The following is a 15,839-nucleotide window of genomic DNA, read 5'->3' as shown; positions in this document are numbered from 1 at the left end:
TAAGACGTTCTTCTATGACATGACATAAAGAGATGAATTTTTTTCATACAGCATGAAATGATATTTTTATTCCACAAATACTCGCCGACAGTGAAATAATTTTCCTGTTTATTATTTTAAGCAAGTAAAAAAATTTTGTTAGCATCTCTCTTTTTGAATTCCTAACGTACAGCGTTGACATCCCGATTTTTCTAAAAATCCTGTCTATTGTTTCGTTTAAGTGGTGGACAAGTTTGCCTTATGACATCATCTATGAATAGGACGTTCGTCTTAAAGAATTTTTCTAGACGAAGGTTGTTTTTATATCACATCCTATAGTTTTTTTACATAAGTAAAAACTAGTAACAACAGAACTTTTGACTTCTCCCAAAAAAACCAAGAAAGAAAACTGATAACAAGTGTTGACACTTGCATAAAAAGTTTGCAACAGACATTCTTTAGAGAAAGAAGAAACCAGCTTATAAATACTGTGTGCATCTGAAAACAACCCTATTATACAATTTTGAACTGTGTTTGCCATACACCATGGGGGTGTAATACGGAGGGGTGTAACATTATTTTTAGATTAAAGGCATGGGGAAAATATTTATTTTTGTTTTGTCTAAATTGGAAGGAGTAAATACAGTAATTTCACCGAGGGTGGATTTAAGAACTATGATTTTTTTTGAGTCCTTTTATTCTTTATGTATCTATTATGTATTTATTTAAGTTCAATTCTTAAATTACTTTTCTGATGCTAGTTTGACTATGAATTGACACAAATTTATTTTTTGGCTGAAATTATGTCTTTAGTAGTAAATCCGAGAGCTTTTCAAGAAATTACCGTTCAATCTTTCAAACATTCTAATTCTTTCCAGACCATAGCACTTGTTATTTTTAAAACATAGTAAGAGCTATGTGTTTTGCGTAAATACAACGCTATATAAAAGAATGGCACTTGTCGGAACAAAATGAATGTTTTCTTAAAAAATGTTTACAATACAAAGTGGTAAACAAATAAATTGCAAGAAGGCATCAAAATGTTGAAAGTATTTGTTGATATGCTCAAGTGTTTTTAGGACTCCGGAAAAAATATCACTAGAAGTCGAACAAGGGAGTACAAATGCAGTACTAAATACATATCAAAAAACAAGGGAGTACAAATGCGGTACCAAATACATATTTTAAAAAACAAAGTGCACATTTAAAAACCAAGAACTAAACTATATTTTAGGCGCGTCATAATTTATTTTACACTAGCTAGTTTTCTCTTACGTTGACATTGTTTTGAAGTGCCTTTTCAATTTAACATTGTTTCGAGAAATACAATCTGCCAGTCGTTAATCTTTAGAGTCCTAGCAGAACAATCTGTTTTATCGCCTAGGCGATGTATTTGAGAAAGCAACTAATCGATGCAAAGTTTCGACCAACCATCTTTGATATAAAAAGGGCCATCAACTTGATTATACTTTTCATTCCATTTATAATATTTGGTGTCTTTGAAAAAATATACGTCGCCGTCGTAGTAATATCTAAAAGCAGAGTCGATATTAGCAGGCAAGCCATGAAAAATACTGCTTATTTTCAGCGGGTATCCATAAGCAACTCGATCTCTACTGTTATCATACTTGTAAACTTGATCGCCTTTGAAAAAATAACTTATATCTTGACGATCTGTAAAAGCCGCATCAATATTGTTTGGAACACCACGCCAGCCTTGACTAATCTTCTTCGGGTATCCTTTATAAATCTCATCTTTTGAACCATCGTACATGTAATAGTTACTTCCCTATAAATAATTGGAAATGATTTCGGGTTTTTAAAAGATCAGAATAAATGATAGATGTTACTTTCATTCATTCAACTATTTATTCATCAATTCATTTATTAACTTATTCGTTCATTTATCCATTCATTTATTCATTTGTTCATTTATCCATTCATTTATTCATTCGTTCATTTATCCATTCATTTATTCATTCATTTACCGTTTTTCTCCGTTAATATGCCCCTAACCCCTCTCTACGTGGCTAAGCCCACCCTCTGTCCCCTTGTACAAAGTCACCTTTTCATACACATGATTTTGATTGTGTTTTAGTCCACACAGATAACCCCTTGTAGATAAACATAATTGGCGATTCTTAGATGGAAGGAAAAGCCAATAGAGAATGATAAGATGTTTTTTATTATTTTTATGTCTTTTATTATTTTTCTTACATTATGTTGAATTTTTTGTCTATAAACTTCTTAGCTACATGAGATTATCAAATTACTTTTAAACAAAACTTCCGCAAACGTATCTTATACATGAATATAAAAAGAATTAAAGATGCTAAACAGTGAGTGTGAAGTTGACGACCATAACTATGATGATAAATTTAAAGAGTCTCACAGTCGAACTCACATTATTAATTTTTGTTTGTTTATTTTATTTATTTATGTACCCTATGGAAACGGTTATGTGATCATGACCCCCACCAATCTCCTTTCCCCTTCACGAATACACCAAAAAAAACCAGATTAGGTCAGGGCCTATACGCCAGAAATACGGTAGTTAATTATCTTTTATTTGTTTATTTATCCATAACTAACCGCTTTTTCAAAAACTATATAGTCCTTACCTTGAAGAAGTACGTCTGCCAATTAGCTCCCCAGAGGAAGCTTTCGTCGAATGAATTAGGAATTCCTTTCCATTTTTGCGTGATATTTTTTGGATATCCTTTATCTATTTCGTACTTTCCAGATAATCTCCAATACAAAGAATCTTTGAAGAAATACGTCAATCCATCAGCCATGCTGCTGAATACAGACGTAATCGATAACGAACATTTTGCTGAAAAACATAAAGGGACATGATATAATACAGTCCTTACGTGTTTTTTTGAGGCAGATACCAATCTATGTGTTACTTCCCATGTGTTCACTATAATAACAAACACAATAGTAAGAAAGGAGGAGTGCGCCCTAACCTGTTTTACTTTGATTATGGCGGTATCTTTCCTTTTCAGTTTGTGTCAAGTCGAATATGGGAAACATGTTGCTTGTTATGTTGCCATGAGAAAATCCCAGAACGTGCCCAAATGCATGATGAGCTCCATTGTACAATTGTTGCTCAGTAACATTAATATCGTTATTTAGGTAAACTTTATGAGTGTAATTTTTCCCAGTCGTAATCTTTGTTAAGAACAATTTTTTTGTAGTTTTAACTCCTTTCTCTTTGTCAAAGTCTTTAAAAGAAAGAAAAAGTAATTTTTTATAAAAATAAGTAATTAGTAACTATCAAAGCATGGTAGCATTTTCTTACCTTCTGTAAATACTATATCAACTTTGGCGTTTTTCTCCACCCATTCGACGTTTATCAAAATTTTTGGCGATGCCCAAGATCGTAGAGCCTTAAATATAGTTTTATTTTGGATAAAGTGAGGTAGGCTTCTTCCCCATTTTGAAATTGAATATGTAATGTCATATTTTCTGATAGCATTAAACAAATTTTTTCTCTTTATTTTGACACCAACATCTGGTGCAGGACACCTTGGCTTCGTCATCAATAAGCTGGTTTCATTATTTGTTAATCCAGTGGTATGTATACCCATAAATGTCTGGAATTTCAAAACAGCCTTAAAAATTTCGACTTTTTGAGATTTTCTCTTCAATGGTAAGTAGCCATAGCTTTGGAGATACTTCTAAAAAAAGGAGGGGAATGTGAACTAATGATGTAAATTTATACTGCATATCCTAAAGATATGTGTTAGTTTTTTGCAAAAAGGAAACTTTGGCTGCAATTTCTTATTCTTTATATTTTAAACTAGGCTTTTGAATATTTTAAAATTTAGCGAAAAAAAAATTACTGTAACTGTTTTTCTTTCTTTTAATAATTAATCGTTGTGTTCTAATTCCCAACTATTTGGTCGTGAATAACCGCGTGTAAAAGTTTGTTTGCTATAAAATCTATATTGCAAAATAGAAACAGCGATATCACTAACAAGACTGTGTCAATGTTTATTTAGAACGTTTTGTTTACAACAGGAAAAAGTCTTCTGTGCTGTCTGCACAGTTATTGACAATATTTATGTAGATTTCTCCTCAGCAGAAGTGTGTCGTGTCTACTTACAAAAACCACCGAGAGTAAAAATAGTCGAGAGGAAAGTGTCAACAAATATTGTGCTGCTGTTATTAAGGATTTTAAGTGAAAAAAATCCCTGATATAAATATGATATTTTCGTTTTCTTGTGATTAAATTAAAATTAAATATTTTGATGAAATAACTTTAATGATATTAACTTTCAAATTTCGCAAAAACAAACGTTCTCCAGATTTTTGAAATTTGAATTTGAAAAAGAAAGAAATGTTTTTTTCTGCTGAATAATAGGAACAGCACTCATCAAAATTAGCAAACTAAAATTAAGTACCCCTTGTAAAAGTTTAAATTTGGTTTGCTTTATTTTCTCAAAAGTTTAAATATCCATCTGTTGTTTTATAATGACATCGTACTTTAAGTTGGGACTGGAAGTGCTTCTTTTTTTTAATTTTCAACATTAAATGTACTTATTCTTGTTCCTTCCAAAAATGGAATATATGATTACAAAGTAAAAGATTTAAAAGGATTGAAAGAAATGGATGAGGTTGAAGGTATCTTATTGTAAAAGCATACATGCAGCAAAAAAAACCTTACCCGCAGACACGGCGTGAAAGCTTTTAGGCGAAGAAAACGAAGATTACGAAACCCTGCGTAAAACCATGGCTTAAATGACGAGTTCAACAGGGATGTTTTCGCAATCGTTTTCAAAAACTGCAGAGATAGAGGCTAAATTATTTTTTTTTGCTTTTTCTGTTTCTACTTTTTTCTAAACAAAAAAGTAGAAACAGTGCACCACTGATAAATTTTGCGGCGACAATCTTGTAACAAAATTTTGCTACATGCATCTGAAAAATGTTAATGTAGCTTTAGAAAATGGCAATTTTGGGGGATTGAAGAATCTGTACTATGTGTTTATTGAATCGGTATCCAATTAAGTTCTTAAGTTTTTTATATTAAACAGAAATATCTAAATATAAGAACCTAAAAAGCCCTGGGGAAAAGGTTTCCTGTTACTTTAAAGAGGCTATGAAACGATTCAATAAGCTCAATCCCGCAATTTCCGAAGAAAGGCGTGTTATAAACGGACCGCTCAAAAGGTCAAGGTGTAAGAAATTAAACACACTTTAGAATCACATAGACTTCTAGACAACCTGTTTATGAATAATTTATTTTTTATCATGAATTTGCTACTTTTTATTGTTATTTTCTAAAAACAAAAAAGTTTTCCTTTAGTATTCTTTTTGGCGGTAAAATAAGCTACGGTCTGTAAAATATATTAATTATGAGTAAATCGAAAGTTTGTTTTGACGAGGGAACAGAGACAACTGACAATACTTTATTTTTGTCCCAATATGCAAATTTTAAGATGATCACACATATTTTTATCTGTTGTTTTAATAGTGTTCCTCTCCTCAACTTCCAAAGTTGAGCAATTACAAGTATTGTGACCAGAGAAAAATTCTAATGCACTTTTCCAAACATTGGAAACTACATCCATAAATGAAGGAAGCGACAATAAATTAACCTTTTAGTTTATGGGAGAAAATAATAAAGATGTGCAGAATTTTATTGAGTTTTTTTCTAAGTAAAATAAGTTTCTCAAGTGCGAGGGTTATAAACAGTTCATCATTTATAAGTTGCAGCCACATTTGTCAGATGGTACTGACATAAGATGCAGGCATATTTGCCAGATGGTACTGGCGTAAGTTATTGAATAACTCTTTCTTTTACTGCAACTTAAAGTCAAATTGGGAACATTGCATGTATTGGAATGACATCATTGTTTCTTTGGTTTCAAATATCAAGTTAAGAAAAGAGAATTGTAGCAGGAATTGCATGAGTTCTCAAAGAAATTAAGGAATTTTTAATATTCAAAGATTGGAAACAGCACTCGAGATACCACAATGGTACTAATTTCTGGTGTACTTTGAGAGAAACTTTCGTAGTATTTTAACCTCGTTTTCCGTTAAAAAGACTCTTCCGCAAAACACGCCTAAGTTGCTTAATCGCAAAAGTTTCTTCCAAAAATAAAATACAAATACTTTTAGTCAACTATAGTCTAACAATTTAGCATGAACGACGTAAAAATATTAAATACTCTTCAAAGAAAAACCTGTTTCAGAAAAAGATCCACACAAGTATACCTTTGTTTGGTCTCTTGTTATGAATATGCCGACATTTTTTTCTTTGTGTCAATAAAATTTTGCTCTCTTCCTAACTTTGAGATAAAAGTTTTGAAATTTTTTCGCAGGTATTACTAAAATATTATACTGACATAACCTACTGTGGGAATAGTAGATTTGAAAAGGTCCAAGAATAATTAGAATATTAAAGGGGGATCAGTTAAAGGAAACCAGTTGTGCGGGTACAGTTCCAGCATAGGAAAAGTGTGTTGAATGCTTTACTTGTTGATGACAGCAGAAAGATGTATCTTAACAGATTTAAGACGTCAAGCAAGTGAATGTTTACATATTGAATGGTTAAGTCTATCCTTTGATGGTGGATTGTGAGTTTAAGTCAATGAGAATAAATTTGCTGAAGTTTTGACATAGATTTTGTATTTAAAAGTGTAACAAGTGCTTCAGTTGCATCCAACTGACCTGCCATAGTTTTAAAGGACACTCACTAACAACAAATTCAAAATCTGGTGTATACAAGGCAAGAAAATTATTAGCAGAACAACACAACACAGTGAAAAAAATAATTAAAAGAGATTATAGTTTCCATGGACAAATAGTACGTGTATGATAAGGAAGTTATGGAAAAAAGTCAAAATTAGGAAACATTTACCGGTGTCTATTAAATAGCAAAGAACTTGGCAAAAACCAATAAAATTATGAAACAACATAAGGAAAAAGAATATTCGAAGAAAATTGGGAGGGCAGGTTATTGTTGCAAAATTCCAACGTCATGCATAATGACAAATCTACAAGACACAGATACCCAAGATACCCAAGAGCCTTGTTTATGACAACAAAATTCGATGGGAAAATTTGACAGCAGAACCAGAAAGTAGATTCTAACAATTTTTTATATTAATTCTTCTTCTGTTGAAACACAATTTCAAGGCAATGGTATTCTAAGAAAAAAGCATTAGAACCGGTGCTGGATTCAATCTTTTGGTAAAAAAAAGAGATGTTACATATATCATAAACAAAGAAATGGCTTAACCCTATTCGGTCCGGGGTTTTTCGAACATACTATGACCGGGGGGGGGCGGATTCCGCCCCCCCCTTAATAACTTTTCATAGGATTGTTCAAGTTGAATCAAACTTGGCACACTTATAGTACGTCATAAAATGAACAAAATGGCGGCAATAAATTTTTGCTTGCGTCAGCACATTTTCTGTGACGTCATCAGAAGCTTGAAAATTGTCAAAAATGCCACTATCTGCTTAAATTATAATTACTTTCGTTCTAGAGCGAATTTTTACATTCTGTTTGAAGTTTCTGAAAGTTAAATAAAAGTTATTTAACATATCTTCCGGTTTTAACATGGATCGGATAAAAAATTGCCAAAAATTTCCCGAAAATCCGTTTTTTTCCGATTTTCGGGTGAAATCCGACAAAATCGGGAAATCGGATTAGTCACGTGTTCAAATTATTCAAAATGATTCTTCTTGATGAAATAAAGTTGTGTTGCAAGTTTCAAGTTCTAAGGATAATCCTAACAGGAGTTATTATATTTTCCCCATTATAAGGATTTCATAGAGATTTTTAGGGGTAGTTTCGAGTAATGGCCAATATCAAAGCCTCTGAAAGGTATGGGACCTAAAAAATTAGCATGCAGGTGTCTAATAGATAAATGTTGAAACTCAGTAAGTATCATAGCCAAATAACAAAGCAATCAGGAGTTATTACAAAAAAAACGTCAGGGGGGGCGGAATCCGCCCCCCCCCCCGGACCGAATAGGGTTAATCCATAAAGACTAATATCATCGGATTATCATGCAAGAAATTTCAAATTTATAGGTGTGGATGAGACGATAACTAAAGAGAAAATAACGTCAAAGCATGCTGTCAAACCCCATTTATCTAAAATTCAAAAGAACATAAACGAGAATTTTTGCAGATACAACGTTTATGATGCAGTAGATTTGCAACAATGTCCTTATAAATTTGAGGGTCAGTGATCTGTTAAACCATTATGCCCTAGGTTAGACTTAGTCTTTAACACACAAGTACATTAAGAGAAGTAAAAGAAGGTCTAAAGTTAACGACAATTTAAAGAGATTATGTGGAAATAAAAAGTAAATGGCAAGAATCTGGCATCAAAAATGATTTTCATTTTTTAAGGAAGCAAAAGCAACACGAGGAACTGTATTTGGTAAAAAAATTCTGAATTAGTAACTTTAAGAATCTATATTATAATACCCGTATACGTCTGTCCGTCTGTTTGTCACGCAAAATGGTAGCTGCGCAAGTAGAGAGACGCACGCAATGCGGTATAAAAAGGACGGGCGAATCCATGGATTTTTCCACGGGTCACCGACTAGTAATAATAATAATACCTGCCAATAGATTTCGAACTTGTTGCTCCGACTGGCTTTATGTAAAATAATCCTGTATTTTTTTATGTAAAATTTACAAGAATATAGCTAGCACGTGTTCGAAGTAGCAGAAAGCTTAATTTGATAGGAAGGAAAGTGCTGATATCGAATAAAATATGGATATTAAATATAAATTCAGTTATATTTAGATGTCCAATGTGATGCGAAAGATGATGATGTTATTTTTTTCATCAGTTTAGAAGAGTTGCGAAAAAAATATAATCATTTTTCAAAAAAGTATAAAAAAGGGCTAGCATTATAAATAAGATTATTATCTTGAATATTTGGATACTTGAAGAAGGTGAATATGAGCATGGACACCATCAATTGATTTTAGAAAAAAAAAACACAATTAAAAGTTAAAGATTTTTACTCGATATAAGTCAATATATACCCTGACGATTATAATACTGGTTAAAAAATGTTTTGAAATTTAATAATTGTGGATTCTATAGAAACTTCATACTGGCTTTATTCAGTTACAAACATATCACTGCAGGCTAACATTTTTATTGTTTTCCTCCTTAGACTTTTTCCATTGTAATATGCTATTTCAATTTGATTACAGAATTGGCTAGATGTTTCCAATGAGTTTTACTTTGCTCGTCCCAATAGAATAAGAAATGGTGGGTTGGAAAAACGCATGAGGGGAAGGAATGGAAGTCACAAATTAACAATCAGGAGGAACGAATTTTCAGTACTCTGGAGTTTAAAACATTCTATTTCGTTTACGTCGTTTCAATGTTTAAAAATGAAGGTAACCACATTCGTCCAACATTTCTCGAGCCAATTGAAGTGTCAAAATATGACGTACATAATAGATATTATCAGATGGAAAAAAAAACAGAATTACAAAGGTAATGTTAAAAAACGACATCAAAGAAAGAATTTATCTCCATGACTGATTAGATTATTGGCTGTTACTACGAAATAAGTAAAATGTCACTGTTCGTAAGTTTCTTTTCTCAAAAAATCCGAAAATCGTAAGAGAACTACAATCATTATAATAGCACATCCCAAGTTTCAGATTTTTTTCGGACATCGACGTGGATAGTGTCAAACGTGGGATTGTTGTTAGTTGCGATAGGCTAATTTTTAGGGGTTTCCTAAATTGACCTGTGTCTGCCAAAATGGGAAATGCGGAGTATTTTTCAGTTGTTGATGTTCGTTAATTTTAAGTAAAACAGTGAAAAAACTCTAAAGCGAACATCGTCAAAAGCAGAAGCCTCTCTGACTCCGACAGCTTGATTTGTTCCCGACGAAGTTTAAAAAAAAACTTTTTTCCTAAAAAATGTATAATCGTTTAGACTGAAAATTCCTAATTTTCTGTTAAGCAACCTATACAATAGATTAATTACTTTTCGAGTCTCCATTCCGGCGCACTTTAAATGTAGTGTTGTCAGCCCATTTGGAACCTTCTACTGACCACCAATTGGTTTGTGTGGCAGGCAAGCAAGTTAGAACAATGCTATATGCATCGGAGGGGAAGAATAGTTAGCCATCATAAGGGAATTCCCAAGGACGCTAAAACTTCCCGTTACTCACTTACTTTTTTACTTACTTACTATGACCTTAAATACCTCATAAAATATATTTCCCTATGGTGTTTATTCATAAAAGTATTTTTTGAAACTTTTTATGTGCTATCCTTGAACAGTTTTTATTTAATAAACAAAAATGCATAAAACTGCATAATATAATTATACATTATGGATTTGTACTCGGAATTGCTTGTGCAGTTCCTTTTAATATTGCTACTATTAATGCTTATGTAAAAGGTACTAACGCTTTAAAACTTCCAATTCCGTTACAAAATCCGTGTAAACACAGCAACCTCTCAACTAGAAAAGCCGTTAATGTATCAATCGATCCATCTTCATGCCGAACGCTGAGTAGAAAAACCCGACTGGTAACATTGCAAATAATGCAATTGTAATTGATGAGAAAAATCATGAATTGATGTGAAATAGACATTTACATTTATGTTGAATTGGCCACATTTACATATGACTTGCAACAATTAATAATTTTTGTCACTGATCAATTATGTTGCGTCACTTATTACATTTCTTTTTTTGTTAACTTTTCTGCAGTTTAATTTACTTCACTATATTTTATTTTAATTTAACTTCGCTGCACTTACACACTATAAAAACTTTCTTAGTTTTTCTTTAAAAAGAGGTACAGGTTTTTCAAGAAAACTTTTTGCCCTATTAGTATTTTTTACCATCCCTTTCAAAAATCTATGAGACACTAATTTGTGAGCAGCTCAGAAAATATTTCGAAAATTTATTTTCTATCTATTATATCCAGTTTATGCCGGAGACGCAGGACATACTTTAATGTCAGAAATTTTCGCGGGAAGAAATTTTCGCGAATTGATCCTAAATTCGCGAAATTAAATGCCCGCGAAAAAAATCCATTTTGCGATTATTCGCGAAATTTCGCGGAACTTTTTAAAAATCTAAAGAAATCTTAAAAATTGTATTTTGCGTTCTTTTTGTGCCTAATATTTGCATGTGTTGTATTTTACAGGTTTTAGGAACAAAACATTACTATTGATGCTACTACTCCCTAACTTTTCGTTGTTCCCCCCGAGATAACAAGGGTCGACTGTTAAAAGAAATGGGAAAATTGTGACTAATGTAAAAAAAAACAATAAGTTTTCTTCTCTTTTTTAAAAATATCACCAAAATAACGTCGTAAAACGTAAAAATAAATTTAGTCTAATATATTGCTTGGCTCAACATCCTTTCTTTTAACATTCAATTATTTGATAAGATCTGCGCTTGTTAGTCAATTCTAAAAGCTTCCTTAAAAAAATATTTTTTTCAACTATCAACTCGCGAAAATTAATTCCCGCGAAAAATATTTTTTTGGCCAATTCGCGAAAATTAATTTCCGTGAAATACAAAAAAATTCGCGAAGGGGCAACCCGCGAAAATTTCTGACATTAAAGTAGCATGCTTTAATTCGGATGTTAGGTCTGCGGTATGAATGTCAAAAAGAAAAATCTAGTAACCACACTGATGGTTTTCTAAAAGTTATTGAATAAGTAGATAATACTGCGTTGCGTTTTTTAAGAAACTATTTCAATGGAACATCTTTAAGGACCAAATTATGTTCTTTATTAAATGAATAGCTTCGAATAGTTTTTGGTGTTCCACAGAGATCTATGCTTGGTCCTCTGCTTTTCAATATTTTAGACATATGCTAAGTGTTTGGGTTGTCTAAAACACTATCTATGCAAGATTTCAACGTTCTTTTCACTAAATCAGCTTATAGTTGCAAATATTAGAAAATATTTCTCGGTTTAAAATATACTGAATATTAAAATACGTTTTCTAATTTTGTAAGCCTTTATGTATTAACATATTCACTTGTTTAATTCATACATTGCCACGTTATGCAATTAAGCAAATTACAGTCTAAGGTGTCTTTTTTAGCAGTGTTAGAGATTATACTTACTAATCGATCGAAACTAATGTTCAAATTATCCTCTGTGTTTAGTTACACTGCGCTTTATATGTTTTGCAGTAAATCCACCATTAAAGGGGTTAAGGATTTTGGTGTTTGGCTTTAGTGACTTACACGAAAGTCGAGCTAATAGCGGTCGAAAAGTTTATGATCACTAAGGACAAAAAATGGCGGTGGAAAAGTTTATGATCACTAAGGACAAAAACAGTAACTTAAATTATGTTAAATATAATATTGGGCATCTAAATTTAAATGAAAATGACAGAAAAGTTGCTTTCTTTTAACTCAATCTTTTTTAATAAATTAAACTTTTGAATTATCTAGCTAGCTATATCCTAATATATAAGTTTATTGCACATAAAGCCAGTTTAAGCAACAACAATAACTTTAAAATCTTATTAATTATAAAAAGTTATTCATTGCCTTATTAAAGCTAGTAACATAGCATTTTTTAACAAATATAGCTCATCGTGTCTCTGTTCCCTTGTCGAAACAAACTGTCGATTGATTGATATGAATTATATTTTACGGACCGTAGCTAATTTTAGTGTCAAAAAATAAAATAAAATAGTAGCAAATTCATTATAAAAAATTAATTATTCATTAACAGGTTTTCTAGACGTCTATGTGGTTCTAAAGTGTGTATAATTTCTTAAAACTTGACCTTCAGTGATCCGTTTATTACACGCCTTTCTTTTGAAATTGCAGGGATTGAGCTTATTTAATTCTATTTATAAACATTTTGACAAGCTGTAGGACAATTTTCTGTAAGAAATGCAGTTTCGTCTGCTCATAATTTACTACTTAGGATAATGGCGAGTAGTTTTGGAACATGTTCCCTTTAATTAAGGAACCACCTTATTGAATGTGCTGTCAGAATATATAAAAAGTAAAGAATCGTTAGAAACTTTTAAAGTTGCTCTACACACAATGAATCTAACAGACAATAAATTTATGCTGGCATAAAAGAATGTGTGATAAATATTTCCGAAGTAAATCCAAAATTTCACAATTAAAAGTTGCAAATGATCAAGGAGATACTTAAATCACGCACAAATGTGCTGAACAATTTAAAAACACGTCGCAAAATCCATTTTTTAAACCTTCGCTTCGGATGTATTTATGACAAATTCTTTTATTTTTTTGCTTCAATGTTGTGGTTGGTGCAAATTGGACGGTTTTTTTACGTAACAACTGTAATATTAACTTTAAAAAGATAATAAATAAATAAATTTAAAAAAATCAATTTACAATATTTCTTGATGCTTACAATATTTCACTTTGTAAAACTTAAAGTTACTGTAACTGATCATAATTTGAAATAACAGTATTTTTTGACGTCTCGAATGGTTCCAATTTCTTTAAGAGCACAAACTTTTTTTGCAGAACTTTATGGCAAATTCGGAAAAGCTTTGTTAGCAAAAGTTTATTCTTGTGAGGTATTTTATATTTCTTCTTTCGCGAAAGTTGATGCCCTAAATTTTTGTATTTTTTTAATATTTTTGTAAGTGCTTCAACTTATAAACACGAAACAACAACAATATTTCACCACAAGGCATTTTTTGATACAAAACATTAACTTTGGACCTGATGAGTTCAATTATTCAAAAAAAAAATTAAAGAATATTCATAAAGGACGAGATAAGCTTGTATAATATCAATGAATTATACCTTATAATATCAATATAATTTCTTAAAATATGTGCAAAATATGGTTATAATTTCTTATAATATAGCTATAATATGTATAATTTGAACACCTGGCATGTGCGACATAACCTCATAATTTGCTGCATGGCTATAATTTGAGTTTGATTTAATAATATTGTTTGTGATCTGGTTTCGAATGCCTTTTGTTTATGTGACAATAGATCTATTATCTGCTAGCGTTGTTGTGGCAACGATGTTATGAAATTAAATGAAATTATAACGATATTATAACAAACTAGTCGTTAACCCGTGGAGAAATCCACGGGGTCGCCCCCGTCGCGTTCGCTCGTCTTTTAAATTAACCCGTTGCAACAAAGTGGACAAAAATTTATCACATTTGATATTCGTGCGTATTTTAAAAATTTCGTGTTTCCGTTACGGGACACGGCTTTCGCGGACACACAGACAGACGGAATACGGCTATTATTAAAGAGATTATAAGTATATTGTAGAAAAATTATAACTGTATTATAGAATACTAGTCGTTAGACCGTGGAAAAATCCACAGGTTTGCTCGTCCTCTTTATACCGCATTGCTACCATTTTGCGTGACAGACAGACAGACGGACAGACGTATACGGGTATTATAATATTTAATGATATTATACAAGTGTATCCTGGCCTTAAAAGTGTATTTTTTTAATCTTTCAATCCCGAAAATAATATTATTATTTCGGCATTCGCGAAATGCATTGCTCGCTTTATTTTTATCTGATGTATGTAAAAATATGATTTTATTAAAATGTGTTGGTTTTCCTTCCGCAAGGTTTGTGCTCTGAAAGCATAAATGAAAATGTAAAACTGCTAGTGAAATAAAGTGTGCCGTGAATACCGGAAGTAAGCTGTGAGATCATAATTAACATTTTGACGAAATTTGAAGGCTCATTTAAAGAAATGCCATGATTGACAGTAATATTTTTTCTTCTTTATTAACATAGAATTACCGCAAACACAAAAGCTCTCAAGAAGTTACAAGCTGAATGTCATCCCGTGAAGTTTTTGTCATTAAATTGTCTATTTGTGGGCAGATAACTGGACCACAGTGTTGGTGTGAACATAGAAACTGTCACGTTACAGCTACGTAACATAAAAATTGTAACACTCAGTTTCAAAATTTCCGATAAATACCATGGCAACTGTCATATTATAGCTAAGTAGCATAATATCTGTAAACCACAAGTTCGAAACACTTCCGATAAACACCATACTAATGACTACAGAATATTTAGAAATAAAGTTAAATTCGTGTTTTATAATTAGTACAACTAGCTTGTTTTTGCAAAATTATTGGTTCAATTTGAATTCCGTCAATGTATAGTATTAGTCGTTTGCCCGTGGATAAACATGAATACTACACTGCAAAAGTCTTTAGTTATGAGTATTTTGTCGGCAGTTCAGTTGTCAATCTTGAGGTAATCACGTTTTCTCCAAAATTAATGAAATAAATTAATGAAATTAGTGAAGTGGTATTTTCTTGGTTAATACAAAGATATACTGTAATTCTTACTTTGGGATACTAAAACATGCTCAAAGTTGTGTATTTTTCTCTGGTTTAATCATAATTTGGAAGTGCTATTTTTTTTCTTTTTTAACTCGCTTACTCATAAACAAGAGAGTAAAAATTGAAGCAATGAGGAAATGAAGAGCCGTGGTAAGAAAATGATTGCTTTTTACGCTGTTTTGAGTTTTATTTAAATAGTAAATTAATATAAGCAGACAACGCAGACAGTAGCATTAAATAAATAAAAAAACATCTAAACTTACAATTGCATAATCCGGATAATCTGGATGTTTAACATTTGTGATGACAGGTTTTGAACAAACAAGAATTGGTTGGAACGTCAAGAAGCAGGGCAGAAGGTAAAACATAAAACAATTCATCATTCTGTAGCTCTGTCTTCTTCGTTTCTCTTCTTCTTTTTTTTTTTGTCTATCCTACGATTACTTATTTACCAGTTCTTATCTAAAAAATGTTCTATTAGCGTTAAGTTGGTCCTCTAAGCTGCCAAGTTTTGTCAAAAGTATTCAGAAATACTTAACATTAAA

General features: G+C 31.6%; 1 protein-coding gene across 1 annotated transcript; it reads right to left on the bottom strand.

Annotated features, from left to right (window-relative positions):
• Nucleotides 1-1,069: 1,069 nt before the first annotated feature.
• Nucleotides 1,070-15,756, bottom strand: LOC130612801 (matrix metalloproteinase-14-like). The gene is made up of 5 exons (XM_057434153.1): nucleotides 15,558-15,756; nucleotides 3,284-3,662; nucleotides 2,949-3,206; nucleotides 2,601-2,812; nucleotides 1,070-1,768 (listed from the first exon to the last, which is right to left on the bottom strand). Exons 1-5 carry the CDS (start codon nucleotides 15,675-15,677, stop codon nucleotides 1,385-1,387), a joined length of 1,353 nt encoding a protein of 450 aa, XP_057290136.1. The 5' UTR covers nucleotides 15,678-15,756; the 3' UTR covers nucleotides 1,070-1,384.
• Nucleotides 15,757-15,839: the final 83 nt, after the last annotated feature.

The sequence above is a fragment of the Hydractinia symbiolongicarpus genome, chromosome 10 (genome assembly GCF_029227915.1).
Source record: "Hydractinia symbiolongicarpus strain clone_291-10 chromosome 10, HSymV2.1, whole genome shotgun sequence".
Classification (NCBI taxonomy): Eukaryota; Metazoa; Cnidaria; class Hydrozoa; order Anthoathecata; family Hydractiniidae; genus Hydractinia; species Hydractinia symbiolongicarpus.
Note: the sequence above shows the minus strand (reverse complement) of the source record. Positions and strands in the feature narration are given on the sequence as shown.

What these genes read in the sequence shown, in the direction of transcription:
- LOC130612801 (XM_057434153.1), bottom strand. Translation starts at nt 15,677, where the DNA reads ATGATGAATTGTTTTATGTTTTACCTTCTGCCCTGCTTCTTGACGTTC. An exon ending in ATTATCCGGATTATGCAATT is followed by an intron (nt 3,663 to 15,557) that starts GTAAGTTTAGAT and finishes TCCTTTTTTTAG; the next exon opens with AAGTATCTCCAAAGCTATGG. An exon ending in TGATATAGTATTTACAGAAG is followed by an intron (nt 3,207 to 3,283) that starts GTAAGAAAATGC and finishes TTTCTTTTAAAG; the next exon opens with ACTTTGACAAAGAGAAAGGA.